Genomic DNA, 22,883 nt, shown 5'->3' on the forward strand with positions numbered 1-22,883 from the left:
TTTGTGAACGTCTTCAGTAAACACCAACTAGAACTCTCAGTTTACCATCTTAGAATCATCACCCACAACATCGACATCCAGAGGAAAGAAGTGGACGTTTTCTTCAAGAGTCAACTAGAATTGGATGTGTTTTTTAAATTCACCATGAATACCAAGATTGTGTCTCTCCTAGCTCTGGCGGCCCAGATATCCGTCGCATCAGGTAAAACCATTTCCTTTAATCTTTTCTTTAAGATGCTTCGGTTAACCGAATTAGATTCGAGATTCCTTCATGGACGAGGTATAATTGAAGAAGGTACGAAGTTTCTTGTAAAGAAGGTACGAAGTGTCCAAAAGCACTTCGTATACCTTGCTAAAGGAACGCAATGGATACTTTAGAAATCAACATGCATTATAGGGCCTATTATAAATAATGTCAAATTTACGTCTGTGTCTCAATGCTGATTTCAAAATTACTATCGTTTGTGAGTTTCTGAATTTCTTTATGGGAAGATCATCTAAACAAACAAAGACAGCCATATACTGGTTGTCATGGGAATGCCCACCAGAGGGCGCTATGCTGGGACATGTGCCAGGTTTTGACATGTTCCGGGTTTCGAAGTTCCCAGTTTTGACATAATTATGCCAAGTAATCATTAAAATACTGCAGCTTCATGTTCAGTCGGCTTCATGTGCAGTCGGATTTTGTTGGGGGACTTTGTTTAAACACCTGCAGCAGGCTTACAATTAATATAAATAATGTGCAATATGGCATGTATCTCCGTACGTTAAACAGCACCTGAAATTGTTTTCTGTTCAGACAAGAGCTAAGTGAAACAAATCCATACGATAGGGGACCTGTATTATTTTAGGTTTGGTATTTCTGACCAATTCTTATCCATGCGATCCAACAGAGTGCATTCATGTACGGTATCATTCATTATTGCTGGTGCAATAATAAATAACAATAATTATTGTATAAACTAATTATGCCGTAATAACCCGCACAGTCAGACAGGCACTAAAAAACCCAATCCAGGGCAGATAGATGAATTGGGTTTTCGCTGGAATAATTTTCACTAGAGTGAAAACCTCCCACATTGAAAACTGAAACTTTCTTCATTGTTCAAGTGTTCTCTCTATTGGGTTATATATTGGCAAGAGATTAGTGAGTAAATGTTATTTTCTTTGAGTCCTTATGGCCTCACAACCAAAACAAAGAAATAAATGCACTGCAAAAACGTTGGTCAAATCATTTGTTGGGCAAAGTAACTTCAACAATTATTGGTCGATAATTGGCCATCAAAACCAATTGGTTTTGGACAAACATTTTGTTTGCCAATTTTTTGTTTAAAAAGCGGAACAAAATTTGGGCAAGTGTTGGGCAAATAATTCGTAATCTGAATTTATCATAACTGTTGGTTACACTTTTGTTTATTTATGGAGCAACTTTTTTGGTAATTTTAGTTAATTTCGATTGTTGGTTAAAATGATGCACATAAGTTGGTCAAAATCATCCGATCATGCGCACTACGATCAAAGAGTTGCCCAAAAGTTGGGCAAGGTATGAAAAAACATAACGATATTTTCCAACATGGCGAGTGGAGGAGTGGCTGTGACGAGCGGGGTTTCCAGTAGATATAGATCAAATTTGAAGGTTAATTTTCAACTAAATATGAAGTTGTGTTTTCTATTCAGTCGTACATAGTCGTGACAGTTGCAGAGGGAGCCACAAAGTGACACTACTGTTGAATTAGTTTCAGTTTTTAGTTTCAGTTTTTAGTTTCAGTTTTATCATGCCATTATGTGCAACGCCGGTTGTGGCATGTATGCGTGTGCTTGCGCTGCAACTGTCACGACTGTGTACAACAACTGAACAGCAAACAAACTGAATTTTAGTTAAAAACTAACCTTCCAAACCATCTACGAACCACTGAGCACCCTCTCGATTTTGAGAGAGATGCCAAGGCCTTGGAAGGTCACAGCTCACCACCGTTTGCCATCGTGGAAAATATATTTTCTACGCCTGCTTGTATGACGTATCACAGAAGAAACTGTAAATCAAAGGGTTAAATACATTCACCATTTACACCGAAAAGGGTTCAATCATTAATAAAATCATCGCCCAACTAGTGGGTTATTGATAATGTATTAAATACCCAGAAAATGGGTAAACAAAAAATTACCCAACTGTTGGTTATCAAAATATACCCAACTATTGATGAGGAAATATTACCCAATTAAACTGCGCCAATAAAGTATCTAGACACTTACAAATGGTCAGATATATCGGAACCTGAAATAGTATGCCAAAAAATAATTATTCATTTCGAGTCACCGTTAATTTCTGCACATTTTGACACATCTTGTGTTGCGCTACGATGTTGTTTGGTGGATTTACGGGCACTTGAGTGGCTTAAGGTCGAATTTCAAAAGTTGCAAAAGCCCCTATTCAAGCTAAATCGTTGTTTTGTGACGAGTAAGATCAGCGTTTCTTTTGCCCGCCTTTTATAAATGATTTTTTTTGGTCGCGTGTTGGATAAATCGTTTGCGATGAACATCAGCAATAGTTGTCAGTAACCAAGCAAAGGGGTCAAAGATGGGAGGCATACAACAATGGTAAGCAAGGAAAGGTGTTTCAAGATAAGATGGCTCAAAATGACCAAACAGGAAAGAGGACGGATCGTTGGTTTGATAGAAGCCGGTACGTCGATGCAAGCTGCAGCTCATCAGATAACAACGTCACCAGAGACGGTCAGTAAATGGTGGAATCGCTACCAAGCTCAGGGAAATGTGGACGACCTGCCAAGGAGTGGCCGTCCGAGGGTGACTTCTGCAGCAGAAGAAAGTGAACAAGTCCATCAAGCCTGACACCACTCTTGAGGGATTGCGACGCATCCTGATCGGTAAATGGCAGGGGATTGACCAGGGACAGATCAGAGGTCTCATTGAGAGTATGAGAAGACGACTCCTTGGCGTTCAGGACAGTGTGATGGAGGACATACCAAGAATGGGGGACAGGATATCAGCAGTTTTAAAGTTAAATATACGGCAATTAATTTCATGGTCATATAAACGAAACGAGTTTGTGTCTTTTGTCTTGATTTTGTCGGAGTGTGATGCTTATGTGAGTTCCCTTCTGGAATTGGGGTGAATAGGGGCTTTTGCAACTTTTGAAATTCGACCTTAAGCCACTCAAGTGTCCATAAATCCACCAAACAACATCGTAGCGCAACACAAGATAAGTCAAAATGTGCAGAAATTAACGGTGAATAGAAACGAACAATTAATTTTGTGTATACTATTTCAGGTTCCGATAAATCTTACCATTTGTAAGTGTTTAGATACTTTATTGGCGCAGTTTATTTGGCATTCAGAGTGCCTAACTTTGATGGGTAATATTTTGCCCAAAAGTTGGAGGAGTTCACTATTCGCCCTTAATTGGGTAAAAAGTTGGGCATTTTTTACCCAATTTGTTTACAGTGTAGAACAAGAAAATAACCTATCAAAGCACCATCCCACAACAACTGAGTTCCAATTTTCTCCTGAACACAATCAGAATATAGACGATGTGACCTATGTTTACATTCAAACCGCCCTCTTTCGACAAATTACTGGATACGTCATGTTTCGCCGGGTAAAAAGACGCTTAGTCATGGTAAGATTGCATACACTTTCTAGTCTAGCTGGCTGCTAAAAACACAAAGGTTTTGCCCAGCGGTATGTGCGCAAATCATGTTATGGTTTTCGAGTGACGTCAGAGGTCACATCGTCTAGACTGATCGAGTTGAGTCGTTAAACCAACACACGATCAAAACTACTCAAAAGAGATACCACATTGTGTTACAGACCTGACACTTCAATGAGGCAACGGAGTTGACTGCTCTTTCCTCACACAGGTGCCCTTTTTTTTACCAACGAGAAAATGCACTTGTGCCCTTGCCCTTTAAAGACAATGGACACTATTGGTATTACTCAAAATAATTATTAGCATAAAACCTTTCTTGGTGACGGGTAATGGGGAGATGGTTGATGGTATAAAACATTGTGAGAAACGGCTCCCTCTGAAGTGCCACTGCCATAGTTTTCGAGAAAGGAGTAATTTTCCACGGATTTGATTTCGAGACCTCAGATTTTGAACTTGAGGTCTCGAAATCAACCATCTACACGCATACAACTTTGTATTATTATCTCGCAAGTTCGATAACCGATTGAGCTCAAATTTTCACATGTTTGTTATTTTATGCTTATGTTGAGATACACCAACTGTGAAGGCTAGTCTTTGACAATAACCAAAAGTGTCCACTGCCTTTAAAGACAATGGACACTATTGGTAATTGTCATAATCCAGTCTTCTCACTTGGTGTATCTCAACATAATATGCATTAAATACCAAACCTGTGAAAATTTGAGCTCGGTTGGTCATCGGAGTTGCGAGATAACTGTGAAAGAAAAAACACCCTTGTCACACGAAGTTGTGTGCTTTCAGATGCTTAAAGTCACCTGGAAATAGAATTTTTTTTCTTTCAAACATAAGAGTATATGCTTACGAACAATAAAATAATTTTTTTAGTAATTGTTTATATGTTTAAAAAATATATAAAGTTGTTTGGGGGGCTGACTCCGCCTACCCCTTTTGTGACGTCAATCGAGGCAGACTTTGCCTGCAATGCGTATAGTAAACACACGTGCAAAGTACATGTACGTCTAAGTCGTGAGTTGGTACATTTCAAAAAGTGTTTATCTGCATTCAGCAGCAATACACTTGGTCGGCATTGCCGGAAAAAACAACAACTCTTTTTTTGAAACGTACAAACTCACGACTTGGTTTTATCAACCTCTCCCCATTACCTTGTTACCAAGTGAAGTTTTATGCCGTGAGTTGTTTTGAGTTACTACCAATAGCTTATCCACTGCCTTTGTTACCGCAATCAAACCTCTCTTAGAAAAAAAACAAAAAAAACGAATCATTATTTTGTTATTCCTGCACTATGAACATTACTAAGGTACTCTTTATTCTTCTACATTTTACAGCACAGAATGGTCTACTCCAGTGGGGCATTGGGGTGATGGTTGCCATCATCCTGGGCATCGTGGTCGGTGCAATACTGATTTGTGTATGCTGTGGATGTATGTGTTATCACTGTTGCTGTAAGAGCTCTAAAACCACGAGTACTGTGGTAGTTGCAGCCGCACCACAACAGCCACAAACCCACGTGATCATGCATGGGCAGCCCGGATACGGTCAGCAGCCGCCCGCGTACGGTCGGCCTCAGCAGAAACCTTACGGTGTGACGTATTAAGTGAGAGCCATCAGACCGACCATTCCGATAACGGTCAGCAACCCGATTACGGTCAGCAACCCGGTTACGGTCAGCAACCCGGTTACGGTCAGCAACCCGGTACCGGTTACGGTCAGCAGCCGCCCTAGCCTTTAGCCAAGGCGCACGCGGCACACCGGATAGCACGCACAGCCCCAAAAAATGTAACGCACGAAAAAAGACTATCACCGCGAGGGCGAAGCCGCTAGCTCGCCGTGATAGTCTTTTTTCGTGCGTTACATTTTTGGGGTTGTGCGTGCCATCCGGTGTGCCGCGTGCGCCTTGACTAAAGGCTACAGCCGCCCACGTACGGTCAGCCTCAACAACCAATGATGATGCTGCACTGGAGAAACCTTACGGTTTAACTTATTTTATGAGAGCGATCAGGACGACCATTAGAAACTCATCAAGCCCGATTACGGTTGCACCCCGATTACGGTCAGCAGCCCGATAGTCTACAAACAATCTAAACAAAGACATTGATCAGTCTGCATGTTCAATGCCGTCCATTTCACCAATCTCTTCCTAACTTAGGATTAAGCTTACAACTATAATATAAAGACGAAGTGAAGTTCCGTCACCCATTAGACGTTAGACCCATTTAACCGATCCAAAGTTAGGTTTACACACAGAGCATGCACAGAGAAAGGGGTTTACTCGTCTTAATCCTAGCGTTTCGTGAGATCTAGCCCTATGGCTATCCGAAAGTGACGTGGGTAAAACAGTACCGCCACGTGAACACAAAATAAACCTCTCTCTTAATCGTGTACAATGTTGTACGTAAACGATAAATCCATACGTACACGATAATGTAGATTAACGTTAACGTACACTATTGTGTTTATTCAAGTGGTGGCAGTACCCTTCAGAACAGAGCAGTGACGTCAGACTGTCCTTTTTTACGCAATAGAGGGGGTTTGTGGATATTGAACTTGTAACTTTTAGATATAGGGTGCGTTCGTTTAGCTCCCCTGGGTCGACCCCGATGTGTGGCGGGTTTTTTTCCAGGACGAACTTGGGTAATTATCTGCACACGTTCGTCCTGGGGAAAAACCGCCACACACCGGGGTCGACCTGGGGAAGCTAAACGAACGCACCCACTGTAGACCTTATCGCAAATAATACTCGGTACGCGCACAATAGACGTGGAATGAGGTGCATGCTGTTCTAGCTAGCTATCAAATTTGGGAACTAGCTAGACCAGCATGCACCTCATTCGACAGTTTGCGCTTGCGCAATGGTATTTGCGAAAAGGTATATTGTTTTATGTGTGACCCCTCCCTCATGATTACATATATTATAAAGCGGATTGATTAGTTCATCGTATAGGTATACTCAGTGATAAGTGTAATTGGTACCGGTGGGTCAATGTCTTCCCTTTTTGCAACGACAAAGTGGCATGCCGCATTTAAAGAGCACTGTTGATCCAGTGCATTTTTTATTCAGGTAAGAAACCTAAATTTAAATTGTAGCTTTTTTATTTGCGCTACGCATTCGACCTTCAAATGAAACCATTTAGGTTGGTAAGACCATGTGTATTTCTTAATCTTCTGACCTGGATTATGTTTAAATTTTATAAAATTAATTGAGCATTTTAATTGTTTTTTTTTTGTCGTAATGAGGCTCACGGGACATGTGTTGCCTACATGATTTGTCTTTAAACAATTATGATAGAATACGTTTTAAAAAAAAAAACACGTTTTAAAACTTTATTTGGACGTGAAAACCGCATATTGATTTTTTAATCCGAGGTTTATCTTCTCCGCACTCTATTTTAAACAGTTTTTAAATGAGTATATTATTGTATTTATGAGTTGTAGTCAAATTTATAGGCATCCAATAGGAGACTTTCCAACGCTAGGTGGCAGCAGACATACCGGGTAAATTTCCATTGTTTACGTAGTTCTGAACATGCGCATAATTCTGAGAACAATGGATTTACCCGGTAAGTCTGCTGCCCTCTATCGTCCCAGAAAGTCTCCCATTGTGCACATCAATTTTATGTTTTTGTGTTTGACTATTTAAAACGTTTTCGTCTGCGGAGTAAAGGAACAATGCCTGTAGATTTTCTAATAAAATATATAACCAACTTGTTGTATCCTTTTGTTTCAATTTTCTTCGTTGGTTTTAAAACTAAAGTGTCAGTAGCACAGTCATGAAATTAACAAGTAATAAGTAGAAAGCTAGAGTTTTTTATGGAGAATTTTGTTTTATTTACGGTTAGTTAACTTTTATTTGGCCCGCATTTTGGTAGGCAGTTTGACCAACCCCGTGATCATTCAGAATCAGTGGGGAAACAGAATCTCATGCCACAAACGATCTCACAGAGCAGCTTGCAGCACGAGCATAGGTACATCACGTTTTTTTTTTAAATTTCATTAAAGGAACACATTGCCTTGTCGAGTTGGTCTTTGAAAAGCGTATGTTATAACCGTTTGTTATAGAATGCAAATGATTAGAAAGATATTTTAAAAGTAGAATATAAAGATCCACACAAGTATCACTCGAAATTGCGTGGTTTTCCTTTTACCTCGTCGACAAACACGGTCGGCCATTTATGGGAGTCAAATTTTTGACATCCATAAATGGCCGACCGTGTTAGTTCGCAAAGTAAAAGGAAAACCACGCAATTTCGAGGCAAATGTGTGTGGATCATTGTATTCTACTTTTAACACATCTTTCTAACCATAGCAAACGGTTACAAACGCTTTTCAAAGACCAACTCGACCGATCCAAGGCAACGTGTTCCTTTAAGATAAATATGAAATGATATGCTTACCTTACCACAAGTTTAGGGAAGCTTTCTGTCGACAGAGCCCTTTTTGGCATCTTCACAACCCAAGTGCTCTAAAAATGACAAAATGACGAATAATATTACTCGATTGCTGGAAGTTGAATACAAGTATGGAAGTAAATGTAGTTTAACTTTACATGCACATTGCAGAATAATAAAGTCGTGAAGATCGCAAACTTCTAATGATGACGATATAAGAAAGCATCCCTGGAAAATGTTCTGTCTGAAAGGTCATATTTGGCAACGAAACACACTCACATTTACAATCAGTTTGAGAAATGAAAATATTTCTCTCGTAAAAAAAAACTTAAATGCCAAACAATACCCACAGAGAGTTCTAGGACTCTACCCACCAAAAAAAGAGAAAAAAGTTGCACATTTCCAGTGAATGTAAATTTATGTTTAAAAAAAATGTTTTAAAGACAGCGAACACTATTGGTACATGTCAAAGACCCATCTTCTCACTTGGTGTATCTCAACACATGCATAAAATGTAAAAAAAATTTGAAGTCAATTGATCGTTCAAGTTGTGAAATAATACTATAAGAAAAAACACCCTTGTCACACGAAGTTGTGTGCTGATAGATGCTTGAATTCGAGACCTCAAATTCTAAAACTGAGGTCTCGAAATTAAGTTGGTGGAAAGTTACTTCTTTCTCGAAGACTACGTCACTTCAGAGGGAGCTGTTTATCACAATGTTTTATACTATCAATCTCTCCTCTTCACTTTTAATCAAGAAAGGTTTTTATGATCACAATTATTTTGAGTAATTATCAATAGTGTCCACTGCCTTTAAATGAAAGTATTACCGACAAATTCTCTTTGAATCAAAATTGTGATTATCTATTGGTCTCATTACGCCACTGGTTTCAAGGTTTATCCACAAATCTTATCTATATAATAGAAGACTATTTGAACATAGAGTATATTTAGGCCTACTGGTTTAATAACGTAGAGACATGTAGAGGCCGGTCCACTATAAACATGACAAAGGGACGAGTATTCACCAACTATAGGCAGTGGACACTATTGGTAATTACTCAAAATAATTATCAGCATAAAACCTTACTTGGTAACGAGTAATGGGGAGACTAGGTTGATGGTTATAAAACATTGTGAGAAACGGCTCCCTCTGAAGTGACGTAGTTTTCGAGAAAGAAGTCATTTTCCACGAATTTGATTTCGAGACCTCTAGTTTAGAATTTGAGGTCTCGAATCAAGCATCTGAAATAACACAACTTCCAATTGAGCTAAAATTTGCACAGGTTTGCTATTTTATGTATATGTTTAGATACACCAAGTGAGAAGACTACAATCCCGGCCAAAATGCTTGGGCCACTCTTTCCTGAAACAACAGTTCCCTGTGCACTTCCCATTCACATTCACATTAAAAACATTTGCCCGCCCCCCGCCCCCCGCTCAATGTTGACTGAATTCGGAAGACAGTCGGCAAATGGAACCAACATTGAAAGGGGGCAGGGGGGCCCAACGAGATATGGCCGGGATTGTAGTCTTTGACAATTACCAGTAGTGTCGAGTGTCTTTAATACACAAAAGCAAAATCCAGATGATGGCGTCTAAATTATAAAGTGATCTCCTGTATTGGTTTTAATCCTATTGTATACAATTCACAATTAAATGCACCTATAATCGAATAAAAGGTCAACACGACTACCCCCCCCCCCAAAAAAAAAATGACAAAAAATACCCTTTGTGCACATTGATTTGTATTGGTTTAAAGACATCTGCAGATCCAGTGAATGTCAAAAACAAAATTTTAAAGGGCACATTTTTATATCATTTAACAATTTACATTTTATAAATTGTATATTTCCTAAATCAATATATGCACTTGTACACCTTTAAAGGGATTGTTTACGTTTGGTGAATGGAACCCACTGTTTGGTTCAATTATACAGTTGTACATGCCATAAAACTAACCTGTGCAGATTTCATTTTGAAGGGTGGTTGCGTTTTGAGAACAGAATATATGCACTATTTGCATAAAATAAAAAGTAAAATTTGAGCTCTACTGGTCATCGAATTAGCAAGGGAATTAAAGAAAAAAGCCTTGGTGCATTGCTTCGTGTGCTTTTAAACGCATAATTTTTTAGCTTCAGCTTATCAGTTTTGTTTTTGTTTTTTAATGAGAAATTAACACCTCTTTCTCAAAAAAACTATAGACGTTTCTTCAGAGGGCTAGGGAGCCGTGTATCCAAATGTTTTAACCAATCAACAGCTCCAAATTACTCATTACCAAGTAAGTTTATAAAAAAAAAATAGATAACAATTATTTTGTGTTTTACCTTTAAATACACTGACCCTATTGGTAGTTGTGTCAGACCAGTCTTCCAGTTTGGTGTATCTCAACATGTATTAAATAAAAAATCTGTGAAAATTTGAGCTCAATTGGTCGTTGAAGGTGCGAGATAAAAATGAAAGAAAAAGCACCCTTGTCACACGAAGTTTTGTGCTTTCAGGTGCTTGATTTCGAGACCTCAAATTCTAAAATTTCTTCTTTCCCGAAAACTACATTACTTCAGAGAGAGCCGTTTCAAATTCTAAATCTGAGGTCTCGAAATCAAATTTGTGGAAAATTACTTCTTTCTGTTCTCGAAAAACACAATACTTCAGAGGAAGCCGTTTCCCACAATGTCTTATACCATCAACATCTCCCCATTATTCGTTTACCAAGGTTTTATGCTAATAATTATTTTGAGTAGTTACCAATAGTGTCCAGTGCCTTTAAGCCCGCTTGCAATGTTCCCCATAGAAACCAGAGAGAAACTTTGATCTCTGTGGCAAAGAGTTCATCTGAAATGTTTAGACAGTGTGAAATTCCAAGTACGCCATGTGAACATTAATATTCAACACAGTGAGTGCTACAGTTTGTGAGGCCCTTTTCGAAACCATGGCCTTGGCTTTGGATTCAGCTTCAGGCTCCGTTCTCTCCTCTGAAGTCCAAAGCGCGTACGCAAAGCACCTCAATAATTGTCAAAACAACTGCAGGGCCAAGCTATAGCCTGAGCCGAATCCAAAGCCGAAGCCGTGGTTTCGAAAAGGGTCTACGATGGGATTTCCCTTATATCACCACTCTGTGAGAAATTCACCACCTCACGCCGCAGTTGCGCAGCAATAACAGACTACCAGCAGTCTGCATGCTTTGTTCATTGCAAGCATACGTGTTTGTTGCACAAAGTGATTCATTCTGGGTGTTATTAATAAAGGCCTCGCCACAGAAATATCGACTAAAAGTAAAGATTTTCTGCTCATTTCACCAGCGCCTTGTTTTTTTTTGTTTTAGCAGCAAGTTTTAGCAGCAAGACCATACAAGTAAATTACAGGATAAATACAAAATGGCGATGATGGGGAGGAATTCAGTGATGTTCTGTCTGCTGGTTGTTGGAACTCTGTTTGGTGGGACCAACGCGGGATTTTCTGGTGAGTAAACCAAAAATGTTATAGTTCATATAACTGGTAGTCTAAACCATGAAGGAATGAAATAATCAATGTAGCATTTTACCTACCTCCATGGTCCTAGCTAGCAACGACACCCGTAAGGAATGAATGTTTATGTGCAGTGGACACCTTTGGACAGTGTCAAAGACCTGTTTTCTCACTTGTATCCCAACATACTTTTGCAAAAAGACAACACATCTGTGAAAATGTTTCGCGCTCAATTGGTCTTCGAAAAAAAAAAAAAAAAAAAAAAAAACCTTGACGTTGCATTACTTTGTGTAGGCCCTACTTTCAGATTCAATTCAATTCAATGTAGCCTATATTATTTACTGTTTATGTCGACAATAACAATTAAGCATACAGTAGAAAACACAGATCGATGAGTATAATTATGGATGGATGCCAGATGTTTTAGCAGTAATACAATGTATAGAAATTATGTAAGATAACAATGTAAGATAACAACTACAGCAATTAATTTGATGGGCAACATGCAGGGGGGCAAAATTAAGCATAATGCTTTTGTATATTTCCCTGAGACAGCCAAGGATAAGGGGAAGAAAAAAAGATGCATAATGTTCACAAAATGCTTCGGCTTTTATCAAATCCAATTGGTGTTTTTTTGGTGTAAACCTTGCGTTGATATTCCAATAGCCAAGAGGGGAACACACATGAATGTCGCACTAGAGGGAAATAATGCATTCTACCTTAAAGGATTTTGGTACGTTTTGTAACACAGAACACAATGTCCACAGATTTACATTAAACTTACACAGTTTGAAGATAATGATAGTAAAAAGCGTACCTTAAAATATTAGTTGCTGACGGGCTGTAGTTTTTGAGAAATTAGTAAAACAATGTCATGAAAAACGTTTTTACATGCCAAAATAATTTTCGTCTCATGATCACTGAGACGAAAATTATTTTCATGACATTGTTTTACTCATTTCTCAAAAACTACAGAACCTCAGCAAGTAATATTTTGGTGGTTACTTACTTATTTTTTTTAAATTGTATGGTAGTATTACCATGGAGGAAGGACAATACAACTTAAGCCCCCTTCACACAAAAGCAATTTTAATAGCAAGGCTCCCCTGCTAAATCGTAGCATGTTTGAACAGTACAAAAGTGTACCTCGTATGAAAGGACAGCAACTTATCTACTGTCCAAGTTCTGTTGCAAAATCTTGTCAAACATGGCTACATTTTACAACCATGCTAAATAAGACAAGGGACCCAAGTTAAATTGATGTCGTGTGAATAGCACTTAAAGGATTTGGGTACTTTTTCAAAATGTCAATAGATTTACATTAAACTTACAGGGTTTGAAGATAATGATAGTGGAAAGCTTCCCTTCAAATATTACTTACTGAGGTGCTATACTTTTTGAGAAATGAGTAAAACAATGTCATGAAAATACGTTTGTAAATGCTTAAAATAATTTTCGTCTCATGAGATGAAAACTATGTTCATGACATTGTTTTACTCATTATCTCAGCACGTAATATTTTCACGGGAAGCTTTCTACTATCATTATCTTCAAACTGTGTAAGATCTGTGGACATTGTGTTTGTTGTCCTACAAAAAGTACATACAACCTTTAAATACACTGTACGCGTTTGGTAATTACTCAAAATACATCATAGCATAAAACCTTACTTCTGGTAACGAGCAACGGAGAGCATAAACCATTGTGAGAAACAACTCCCTCTGAAGTAACGTAGTTTTTGAGAAAATAATAGTTAATTTCACACTAAAATAATACTCTGAGCCAGAGCCCATTTTATTCCTATCTGAAAGCACACTACATGTATTTTGTACCACCAGGATTGTTTTCTTTCACAATTTTCTTGCAATTTCAACGACCAATAATTGAGTTCAAAATGTTCACAGGTTTTGTTACTTTATGCATATGTTGGGATGCACCAAGTGAGCATACTTGAAACTTTTGATAATTATCAATAGTGTCCAGTGCCTTTAACTCACAAACATGTTTTTACAATCACTCTGAAGATTTTACTTTAAAATGTCCTTACACTTGGGCGTGTATTTTTCTTAATACTTCCCGATGAACAAAAGTGATTGCCACATCCTGTTTTGAGGCCAAACATACAGAAGTAGCGCTTGCCCACATTTTTATTTCAACTAACACTTCCTGAAAATGTATCTCATTACCTTCCTGTAGGTAATAGAATTCCAAAACTTGGAATTGGAATCTATGTGATATGCATTGATACCAGAGGAAACCTAGACTTGTGGACAAGTCGTTAAATCGGCCCCACGCGCTGAGATAGTGCTCTTGCGAGATCACTGCTCTCGCGAGATCACTGCTCTCGCGCGAACTGATGGCTCGTTAATGAGGAGTCGAAATCGGGGAGCCATCAGTTCGCGCGAGAGCAGTGATCTCGCGAGAGCACTATCTCAGCGCGTGGGGCCGATTTAACGACTTGTCCACAAGTCTAGAGGAAACCGGGCATGGTGCCCCCCCCCCTTCCAGTGATGCCCGTGCCCCACCCCTAACTTAAAATAATTTATGCCAGATGTTAGCATTAATGTTTAACTTTAAAGGGACACGTTGCCTTGGATCGGTAGAGTTGGTCTGTTATGAACGCGTTTTAAACCGTTTGTTATAAGTTGCATTGGTTAGAAAGTAAAGTATGAAGCATGCTCCACACACAATGCCTCGAAATTGCATGATTTTTGTTTATACGTTGTGAACTTATCAAATACGGCACCCATTTCGTGGAGTACATTTTTGGAAATTCAGGACTCAATGATGCAAATTCAGTTGTGAATTTCTATGATTTCGTTGCTTATTAATTCTTGTCTGTTTTCATTTGACAGTCGTGTACTCAACTCTAAGAACTCACATAAAAAAAATTACAAACGAAGAAACACTGAAGTTGCCGTTTTTCCATTACAACAATGAGACCACATAATGTAACTAAATACATTATGCATAAAATTACCTGAAAATAGCATGACGGGACAAACAGCAGAATAAACAATGCTTCAGCGTTGGTCGTTTGTTCGAGTATTTGTTTGGGTATTGAGATGTTTGTTATGTTTGTTTAAAGGGGTGGCTGTTGGGTGTTCTGTTTGGGTGATGGGGCGTATGGCGTTTTGGTGTTTGTTGTGGGTGTTTGTTGGGGTGTTTGTTGGGTGTTTTTGGGGATGTTTGTTGGGGTGTTTGGTGGGTGTTTTGGGGTGGGGGTTCTCGCACAATTAGCATTTCTGAGACATGGTGGGCAATTAACATAAAAGCACTCGTGTAAGCAGACATAAATTACCTAAACCAAAAAGTGTCAAAATTACATCTCAACAATGCATGTGTCTATTCTAATTTATATAACTGACATACAGATCCTTGTCATTTGATTGGTGGAACTTACTTCACGTGACATTCACATATTACTGCCCATGGGGAATTGCATTTCCCATTCAACAGTTAGGATCATCCTTGTTCCCAATGTTTTTGAGCAGTACATCAAATGACAAGGATCTATAACTTTATGTCAGTTATATAAAACAAATATTGAGTGGCTTAAATTCGCTCGGTAAAATTTGGACTGTTCCATTTCACTCGGCGACAGTCCAAATTTTACCTTGCGATAATATTCCTCCCATTCCACTCTGAGCCACTCAATATTATTTGTATAATAGGTATTGACGTCACTCATAATTCAAAATGGCGAATTGGAGTGAGGCCTTTCTCAAACCAGGCCTTTCTCTAATCCAAATTGATAACCCCGTTTTATAAAACAATTTTTTTTTAATCTCATTTTTCACTCCAGATGTTCTGAATGATTACATCGATGACGTCGACAACTACGTCAACGACCTGGACAACACGATCCATGATACACTGTACCCGAACGAGAACCCCCTGATGCAGTGGGGCGTGGGTGTGTTCATCGCCATCATCGTGGGCATTGTGGTTGGCGTGGTCCTGATCTGTACCTGCTGTTGTTGCTGCTGTTACCATTGCTGCTGCAAGCCCAACCCACCACCGTACACCACCCTGGTCGTAGCCAGCAACCAGCCCCACCCGATGCCTCAGACAACCCATGTCTCACAGATGAGCATGCAACCACAGCAGCAGCCTTATGAAATCAAACACTAGGTTGGGCCTTGTGTCATAGAGCTAATGGGAGACTTGAGGCGCTAGGTGGCAGCAGACTTACCAACAGTTAAATTTCCATTGTTTACGTAGTTGAGCTTGCCCACATTATCAAGAACAATAGATTTTACCTGGTAGGTCTGCTGCCACCAAGCGTCCTGAAAGTCTCCCATTGGTACAACTCATGAGTACACACTTTAATGTGACACATAGGTCGATTCCACAACGAACTTTAGGACTATTTGAGATATTGAAAACTTAAGGCTAGTCCTAAGTTAGGACGAGTCATTTTTTTAGGACGAGTAACTCGTGAGATAATACTGGTCTTTTTTCTCTGTGAAAACCTTCCCTTTAAGTTTTGTTTTTACCGATTTAGGGTGGGTAGTAGGTAGGAGCAAACTGTGCACTATACAATATATTCCTTAAAGTGCCTGCTTTAAAATGCAAGTTTTGGACACGCTTGAAATGACGAGTACTCATGAAAACAGTACTGCTGTTTCCATAAATATCACTCGAGGTTTTAGCCATGCACTATGCAAAAACTTGTTGTTGCACTAAGCTATTTAAAGCTTATCTTTTCCAAACTTTCTTAAGAATTAAAGACCCTGGACACTCGGTGTATTTCAACTTTTGCATAAAATTACAAACCTGTGAAAATTGGAGCTCACTTGGTCGTCGAAGATGTAAGATAATAATGAAATAAAAAACACCCTTGTCACACGAAGTTGTGCGCTTTCAGATGCTTGATTTTGAGACCTCAAATTTCTAAATCTTAGGTCTCGAAATCAAATTCGTGGAAAATTGCTCAAAAACTACATTACTTCAGAGAGAGCCGTTTCTCACAATGTTTCATATTATCAACCTCTCCCAATAACTCGTCACCAATAAAGGTTTTATATTACCAATAGTGTTTAATAGACAACTGATTTTTAATCATGGATGTTTGTGTAATCTAGTTAAAGCCTAATGATAATTTAAATACGTGTGCGAAAATGTACTTGATGATCTTAGTGATTCTGCATACGGAATGTAAAGCTTAGATTTTGTAGTCGTTTGTTTCTTGGCATGTTTTTAAGAGAATCCGTGAACGCTTGTTCCCTTTATACTTTCGTTGTGAGAGTTTTGTTATAGGCCCCGATCTCAATATCAACATAAGTCACTTGGGTCTTCGCAAATAAACGCTGGGTGGCAGCAGACATAACAGGCAAATTTCCATTGTTGACGCATACTTATGAGCATGCGCACATTACAGAGAATAATGTTTTTTTACCAAGTTAAGTCTGCTGTCAGCAGCGTCAGTTTCTGAATAAGTATTAACATAAATGCGAAACAAGATTTAAAACAAATAACGCAGATAGTTGAAGGGGACATATTTTGGTAACCACTTTTTAAATTAATGACACTAAAAACTGTTGGTTAGACGCCTATGCAGCAGCTTTTTTAAGCACTTGAGATCATTGACACTCAAATGACACCCAATTGGGCTGAAACATGAGTGTGTTTATGTTTTTAATGTCAAGTTTTTTTCAACTAATAAACTTCGTAATATTAAAAATTGTTTAAATTCTGCTCATCGTTGTTGTCGGCTTTTCAATAAAGTTCCCTTTTCTGGGTGTTGAATAGAAATATATTTGTATTAATTGTTTTGGTTACCCTTTACAACGTCGTGTAAAGACCACAGGTAGTGATTCGAACTCACGACCGTTGCAATTCTAGAGCAGTGTCTTTTTACACCAACTAGACCACCGAGATCGCCCGGTAAAGAGGAAGTTTGAACCCTACATTTTAGCAGTGGTTACCGCAACAATTTAATATACTTATTTGTAGCCGTTTACTTTGCTTAAGGCATATGTGACTCTAATGTATACAAACAAAAAAGTTTAAACATGGACTATAACGGATTATTGATATAGCCAATATTACTATTTTTGTACAAGAAATGTAAAATAAGGACTGATATTTTAGTAGTATTCAATAAAACCTTTTCTTTTATGCAAAAAAAACACAAATTCGCGCGGCGTACTCCGACCCAGAAAACTCAGTTTCGGCAAAAGCCGGTGATCCACGAACCATTCATACACAGTGTGTGACGTCACACCACGTACTGAAGCTCTGTACACAGTGTGTCAGGTCGATCGTGTGCGTGCATTTTACATGTACATTGAATGTGGAATAACATCGGACACTATAGGCTGCATTTTTTTGACACAAAAAACAGCGAAAATGTCCGATGGCAGCGGGTCTTGGGAAAACCACAGTATAGATGAGGAAAAGGCATTTCAGGGAGGCACTTCAGAGGAAAGTGAGGGCTCTAGCGATAAGGGGAGCTCACCGGACGAGAGAGAAGCCGAAGACGTGTTATGAGTACATGTAGTTAACCAGCCCGGAGACGATGATCGTCAGGCCGAAGACAATGAGCCAAACCCTGATGATCGACGGCTAAAGACAGACTGGTAAGGCCACAAAACGTTTCATGAATTATACTGAATGATGCTTCGTTTGATCAGTTTATTTCTGCTCCCAAAAATAGTTAAAGGCTATCCTTGACTAAATTAAAACATGAACGAACATGATGGACAAGGTTTATTGTTTACCTCCATTCACGTTATAATACATGTACATGAACAACACATGCACTGACTTAGGCAGTAGAAATGTGAGGGGAGGGGTAATTTTTGTCTTGCGTTTTATACTTTGTTGGCAAAATTCATACATTATCAATTTAAACTGATATTGTAGATTACCTATGTTGTTGTTTTTCTCCACCAAGTAACTGCGTGGTGGTTGACATATTATGTGCATCTACACAAATATCTCATAGTCATGTACATGTATGTAACTGTTACTTTGGATTATGATTGCCTTCTGGCATGGGTATAGGTTTAAAGCAATTCAGGTACACACATGCAATATTAACACTTCACCATGCAAACCACAAATCTGTTGTTAATAATTTTGTATGAATTCTTTTGTTAATAATTTTGTATGAGTTCTTTTGTTAATAATTTTGTATGAATTCTTGTTTTGTTTTACAGAAAACACTGCAATGTTGAATATCAGCAAGTGGTGAGCTTAGGACTATCTTGGCCGTTCAACTGCTGCCACTGACATCATGTTTGGTGGTAGCAACACGAAGGACATTTCCAAACCCTAGTGTACAGTACAGTGGAAGGATTTTCGTATCCACCAACGGATTAGGCAGCTTTGCTTTGGTTTATTTGTCTTCAGTCGTAACAATTTTCCAAGTTATAATGATCCGGAGGGAGTGAGAAATAATTTTATAAGCCATAATAATTTACGTATAAATGTACATGTATATTATTTCATTTTGTTTCTTTCAGAGGGGTGGGTGGTTCAAATTGATTAATTTAATTTGAACCACCCACTCCTCTGAAAGACACAAAATGTAAATTACTCTGGCTTATAAAATTAGGTGTGTGGTTCAAATTGATTAATTTAGCACTTATGTGCAATAAACTTGTCCCCTGTTGTCAACAATACACTATGATTAACATGGTAACAACATTCAACTTGGTTAGCAGAAATATAAAAACAAAACAAAAAAAGAGAAGCCTACATGTACACCTCCATAATAACGACAACACTAAAACTGTATGTATTTGCAAACGACAATAGTTTATTTTTCAGTTTTAATTATCAAAATTGAAAAAAGGTTGCCTAGTGATAGCGAAATCATCTGAACATTCCGTCATCAAAAAAAGTTAACTATACAACCCTGTCAACGCCCCTCCCCCTAAAAAAGAAAACCTAAGCCATGTTATGTACCTAGTTAGCTGTGGCTCTCTTTGTAAAGTGTAAATTAAGTTGTACATTAAAAGAATATAATAAAATCATTGTGTACAGACCATGTTTAACAAAGTTGATTGTACTACCCTGGTTACCCCCCCCCCCCCCCCCCAAAAACAAAATATATATAAAAAATAAAATAAAAACCCACATCAATGTGTACAAGCTAGGGCCCAATTTCATGGATCTGCTTACTGTAAACAAAGAATCGACACTTGCGGAAGCAGGAAATTCTGTGCTTACGTCAAGCGTGTTTCACAGGTTACCAGCAAATTTTGGCTTTTGAGGGTCATGGGTGCATACTTGGTTTATACCAGGCATTCTACGCTTACAAATGTAAGCGCAGAAATTTAGCCTTTGGACGTAAGCAGAGAACGGTGATCATAGCACACAATTTGGTGGTGAACAGATCCATGAAATTGGGCACAGGTCATTCTTTCTTCAAAGTTGATTCTACTACCATGGAACCCCCCCCCCCTACCAAAAGAAACACCAAAAAATCAATGTGTACAGGCTAGGGCCCAATTTCATGGATCTGCATACTGTAAACAAAGAATCGACACTTGCGGAAGCAGGAAATTCTGTGCTTACATCAAGCGCGTTTCACAGGTTACCAGCGAATTTTGGCTTTTGCGGGTCATAGGTGCATACTTGGTTTATACCAGGCATTCTACGCTTACAAAGTAAGCGCAGAAATTTAGCGTTTGGACGTAAGCAGAGAATGGTGATCATAAGCGCAGAATTTGGTGGTGAACAGATCCATGAAACTACTGGGCACAGGTCATTCTTTCTTCAAACAAAGTTGAACCCACTACCTTTGAACCCCCACCCCCCCCCAAAAAAAAGCTGCTGCATCCTTTTCCGGCTGGTGAAGGTTGATGTCAATGACACGGGGGTTACACATCAGCTGCGGATGGAGTTGTTTTCATGTCTTGTCACCCTGCTGACAATGAACAAGTGCATTGTGCATGCATTCTTTGCGTATCTGTTTAATGAAAAATAAAAAACAAAACCAAATAATCGTTATGTGGGATTTCTTGAAAATTTACAAGGCAGAAATACAATCTTGGAAGGTTTGACGTAACACCACAGACTGACAATCTCTCTTTGAGTTGGCGTAGTTTTGAAAAGAACCTTACAGAATTTAACGCAAAACCAGAACAAAAGGAGTCCACATGCAACAAAACCAAGGGGGCAGGTTTTCTTTATGTCTGATAGAAAACATGACCTCTAACCACCCCCCTCCCCCAGATCTACACCTAGTACAAAACTGTTCAGGTACAGATCGGGGTGGGGGGGGGGGTTCTTGCGATTCAACACCCCATCCCCTCCCCCCCTCCACCGTGAACAGTTTTCAAAGGGGCAGCTGAAAAACTAAAAATGAAGAAATCATCTGATCCTCTGAAAATTTGCATGCATAGGCCTACTACTTACCTAAAGTGCTATTGAGAATCTTAGGTCTCCATTTCTAGTTCTGGCTAGCATGTCTCCGTCCTGCATTCTTCGTCCTGCATTCTCATTGTAGTGCAGAGCTGCGAGTTATTTCTGTACAAAAAAATATAAAAACAAAAAATAAATAAATAAATTAAAAAACTAGTGCTGAAAAAGGACTGGCCTTATTTTACAAATGCAAATATAGTAAACACTCCATGTAATTAACCGTGCCAAGCCAATAAACACAGCTATAGGAAAACTTCACACTAAACTTCTCTGGAATTGGTAATTCCTGAATTAGGAGAGAAAAAAATCTGAATGACCATGGATGGGCAATTATATGGATGGAAGTTTGAACATATTTTTGAGCTGTGCCTTAAAAAAAAAAGCGAACAATTCTTAGGCAGCTTTGGCAAAAACAATGTCCAGCAATCCAGTATAGACCAATATAAATACATGTCGGCGAGGCCAATAAACTGTTAACTGTAACAATCAACTTTTTAAATGGATTAATATAGTGTTCACACATGGTTGAGCATGAACATGCCAGAAAGTGTAAACCAGGGCATAAACATGCCAAAAGCACTTGGGTGGCTACATGGATTCATCACTCAACAGAGTCAATACACTATGTAGCTATTTTATGGTAGTCGGGTCAGATTCAGAGCATGCACATCGTGTCATTTGACAACAAGATGATTGTTCCTTGCATGAAAAGGGTAGAGATTGTTTACTATTTTTCTTATTACAAATACATGTGCATGTATTGGGCCTGAATTAATAATGGAGATAGTTTCTCAGTAGTAGATTTTTAAAAATTATTAACAAGTACTTACCAGGCTTTTCTCCCTCTCTTTTCTGTAATGCCACTTCATTCTTTTGCTGTTCCACGGCCACTTGCGACCAGGGCCACGACAGAGGGACCCCGTCGACGTCGTACTCGTAGCATGCACAAGCAGCACTGGCTGGGGCCTGGTGGTACAAGATCCCCCCTGAATTCTCTCGATGTTCAGAGGTTTAAATTTCGGAATCGATCCAGGCTTCTTACACAAACTTTGAAACTTCTAGTGCATCCACAAACAACCAAATAGTCGGCAGTATTTATAGCTGATACACTAGAAACAAAAAGCTTCGTAGCACACACGCACGCCTGTAGTGTGGATGAAAACGCATACACAACACACGGAGTAACATGGCGTAATCTTTGTTTACTCTCGTTGCTTCATGGGTGTGACGTCACCATTTTTTGACTGCGTTCATGACGTCCGCTGGTTTACAAATCCGCTTGGATTTCAGTGTTGGTTTAATAGCCGGGAACCAGTACAGGGCGGGAAATTTCAAAATCGAAGAATCGAGGTCAAATTTTTTCGGTCAAATTGTAGCAAAATTATTTGGAGAAAAACATGACCACAACAATGAATTGATAGCTGAACACAACATAAACAAGTTCTGATAGTGATTTTAATGTAGGAGTACCGTTATAGTCCATGTTTAAGGACACTGGACACTGTTGGTAATTGTCAAAGACCAGTCTTCTTATAAACTTGGTGTATCTCAACATAATTATATGCATAAAACAACACACCTGTGCAAAGTAGACTTGTGGACAAGTCGTTAAATCAGCCACACGCGACTCAGGAGTCGAAATCGGGGAGCCATCAGTTCGCGCGACAGCAGTGAGTTCGCGCGAGAGCAGTGTTGTCGGGGGAGCACTATCTCAGCGCGTGGGGCCGATTTAACAACTTGTCCACAAGTCTAGTGCAAAGTTGAGCTCAATCGGTCGTCGAAGTTAAAAGATACTAATGGAAGAAAAACAACACCCTTGTCGCACCATGGTTGCACGAAGTTGTGTGCTTTCAGATGCTCGAAAACTATGTCACTTCAGAGAGAGCCGTTTCTCACAATGCTTAATCAACCTCTCCCAATTACTCGTTACCATGAAGTAAGATTTGTATGCATAACATTATTT

At 39.0% G+C, this 22,883-nt stretch overlaps 2 protein-coding genes and 1 long non-coding RNA gene across 3 annotated transcripts; 2 read left to right on the forward strand and 1 right to left on the reverse strand.

The window, feature by feature from the left end:
- The first annotated feature begins 17 nt into the window (after positions 1-17).
- Positions 18-5,391, forward strand: LOC117289095. The gene is made up of 2 exons (XM_033770054.1): positions 18-202; positions 5,014-5,391. Exons 1-2 carry the CDS (start codon positions 145-147, stop codon positions 5,280-5,282), a joined length of 327 nt encoding a protein of 108 aa, XP_033625945.1. The 5' UTR covers positions 18-144; the 3' UTR covers positions 5,283-5,391.
- Positions 5,392-11,204: 5,813 nt separating this feature from the next.
- Positions 11,205-16,264, forward strand: LOC117289597 (protein shisa-5-like). Its single transcript, XM_033770797.1, has 2 exons — positions 11,205-11,536; positions 15,348-16,264. Exons 1-2 carry the CDS (start codon positions 11,452-11,454, stop codon positions 15,674-15,676), a joined length of 414 nt encoding a protein of 137 aa, XP_033626688.1. The 5' UTR covers positions 11,205-11,451; the 3' UTR covers positions 15,677-16,264.
- Positions 16,265-20,423: 4,159 nt separating this feature from the next.
- LOC117289578 lies at positions 20,424-22,032 on the reverse strand. Its single transcript, XR_004518960.1, has 3 exons — positions 21,751-22,032; positions 20,915-21,025; positions 20,424-20,465 (listed from the first exon to the last, which is right to left on the reverse strand). It is a non-coding gene; the product is annotated as an uncharacterized LOC117289578 (long non-coding RNA).
- Between the last annotated feature and the right edge of the window lie 851 nt (positions 22,033-22,883).

This window comes from Asterias rubens, chromosome 4, assembly GCF_902459465.1.
Source record: "Asterias rubens chromosome 4, eAstRub1.3, whole genome shotgun sequence".
Taxonomy (NCBI): domain Eukaryota; kingdom Metazoa; phylum Echinodermata; class Asteroidea; order Forcipulatida; family Asteriidae; genus Asterias; species Asterias rubens.

Bases quoted from the DNA above. Each gene is read 5' to 3' on its own strand.
- LOC117289095 (XM_033770054.1), top strand. From the start codon at position 145: ATGAATACCAAGATTGTGTCTCTCCTAGCTCTGGCGGCCCAGATATCC. The intron at 203-5,013 runs GTAAAACCATTT...TACATTTTACAG, and splicing joins CCAGATATCCGTCGCATCAG to CACAGAATGGTCTACTCCAG.
- LOC117289597 (XM_033770797.1), top strand. From the start codon at position 11,452: ATGGCGATGATGGGGAGGAATTCAGTGATGTTCTGTCTGCTGGTTGTT. The intron at 11,537-15,347 runs GTGAGTAAACCA...TTTTCACTCCAG, and splicing joins GACCAACGCGGGATTTTCTG to ATGTTCTGAATGATTACATC.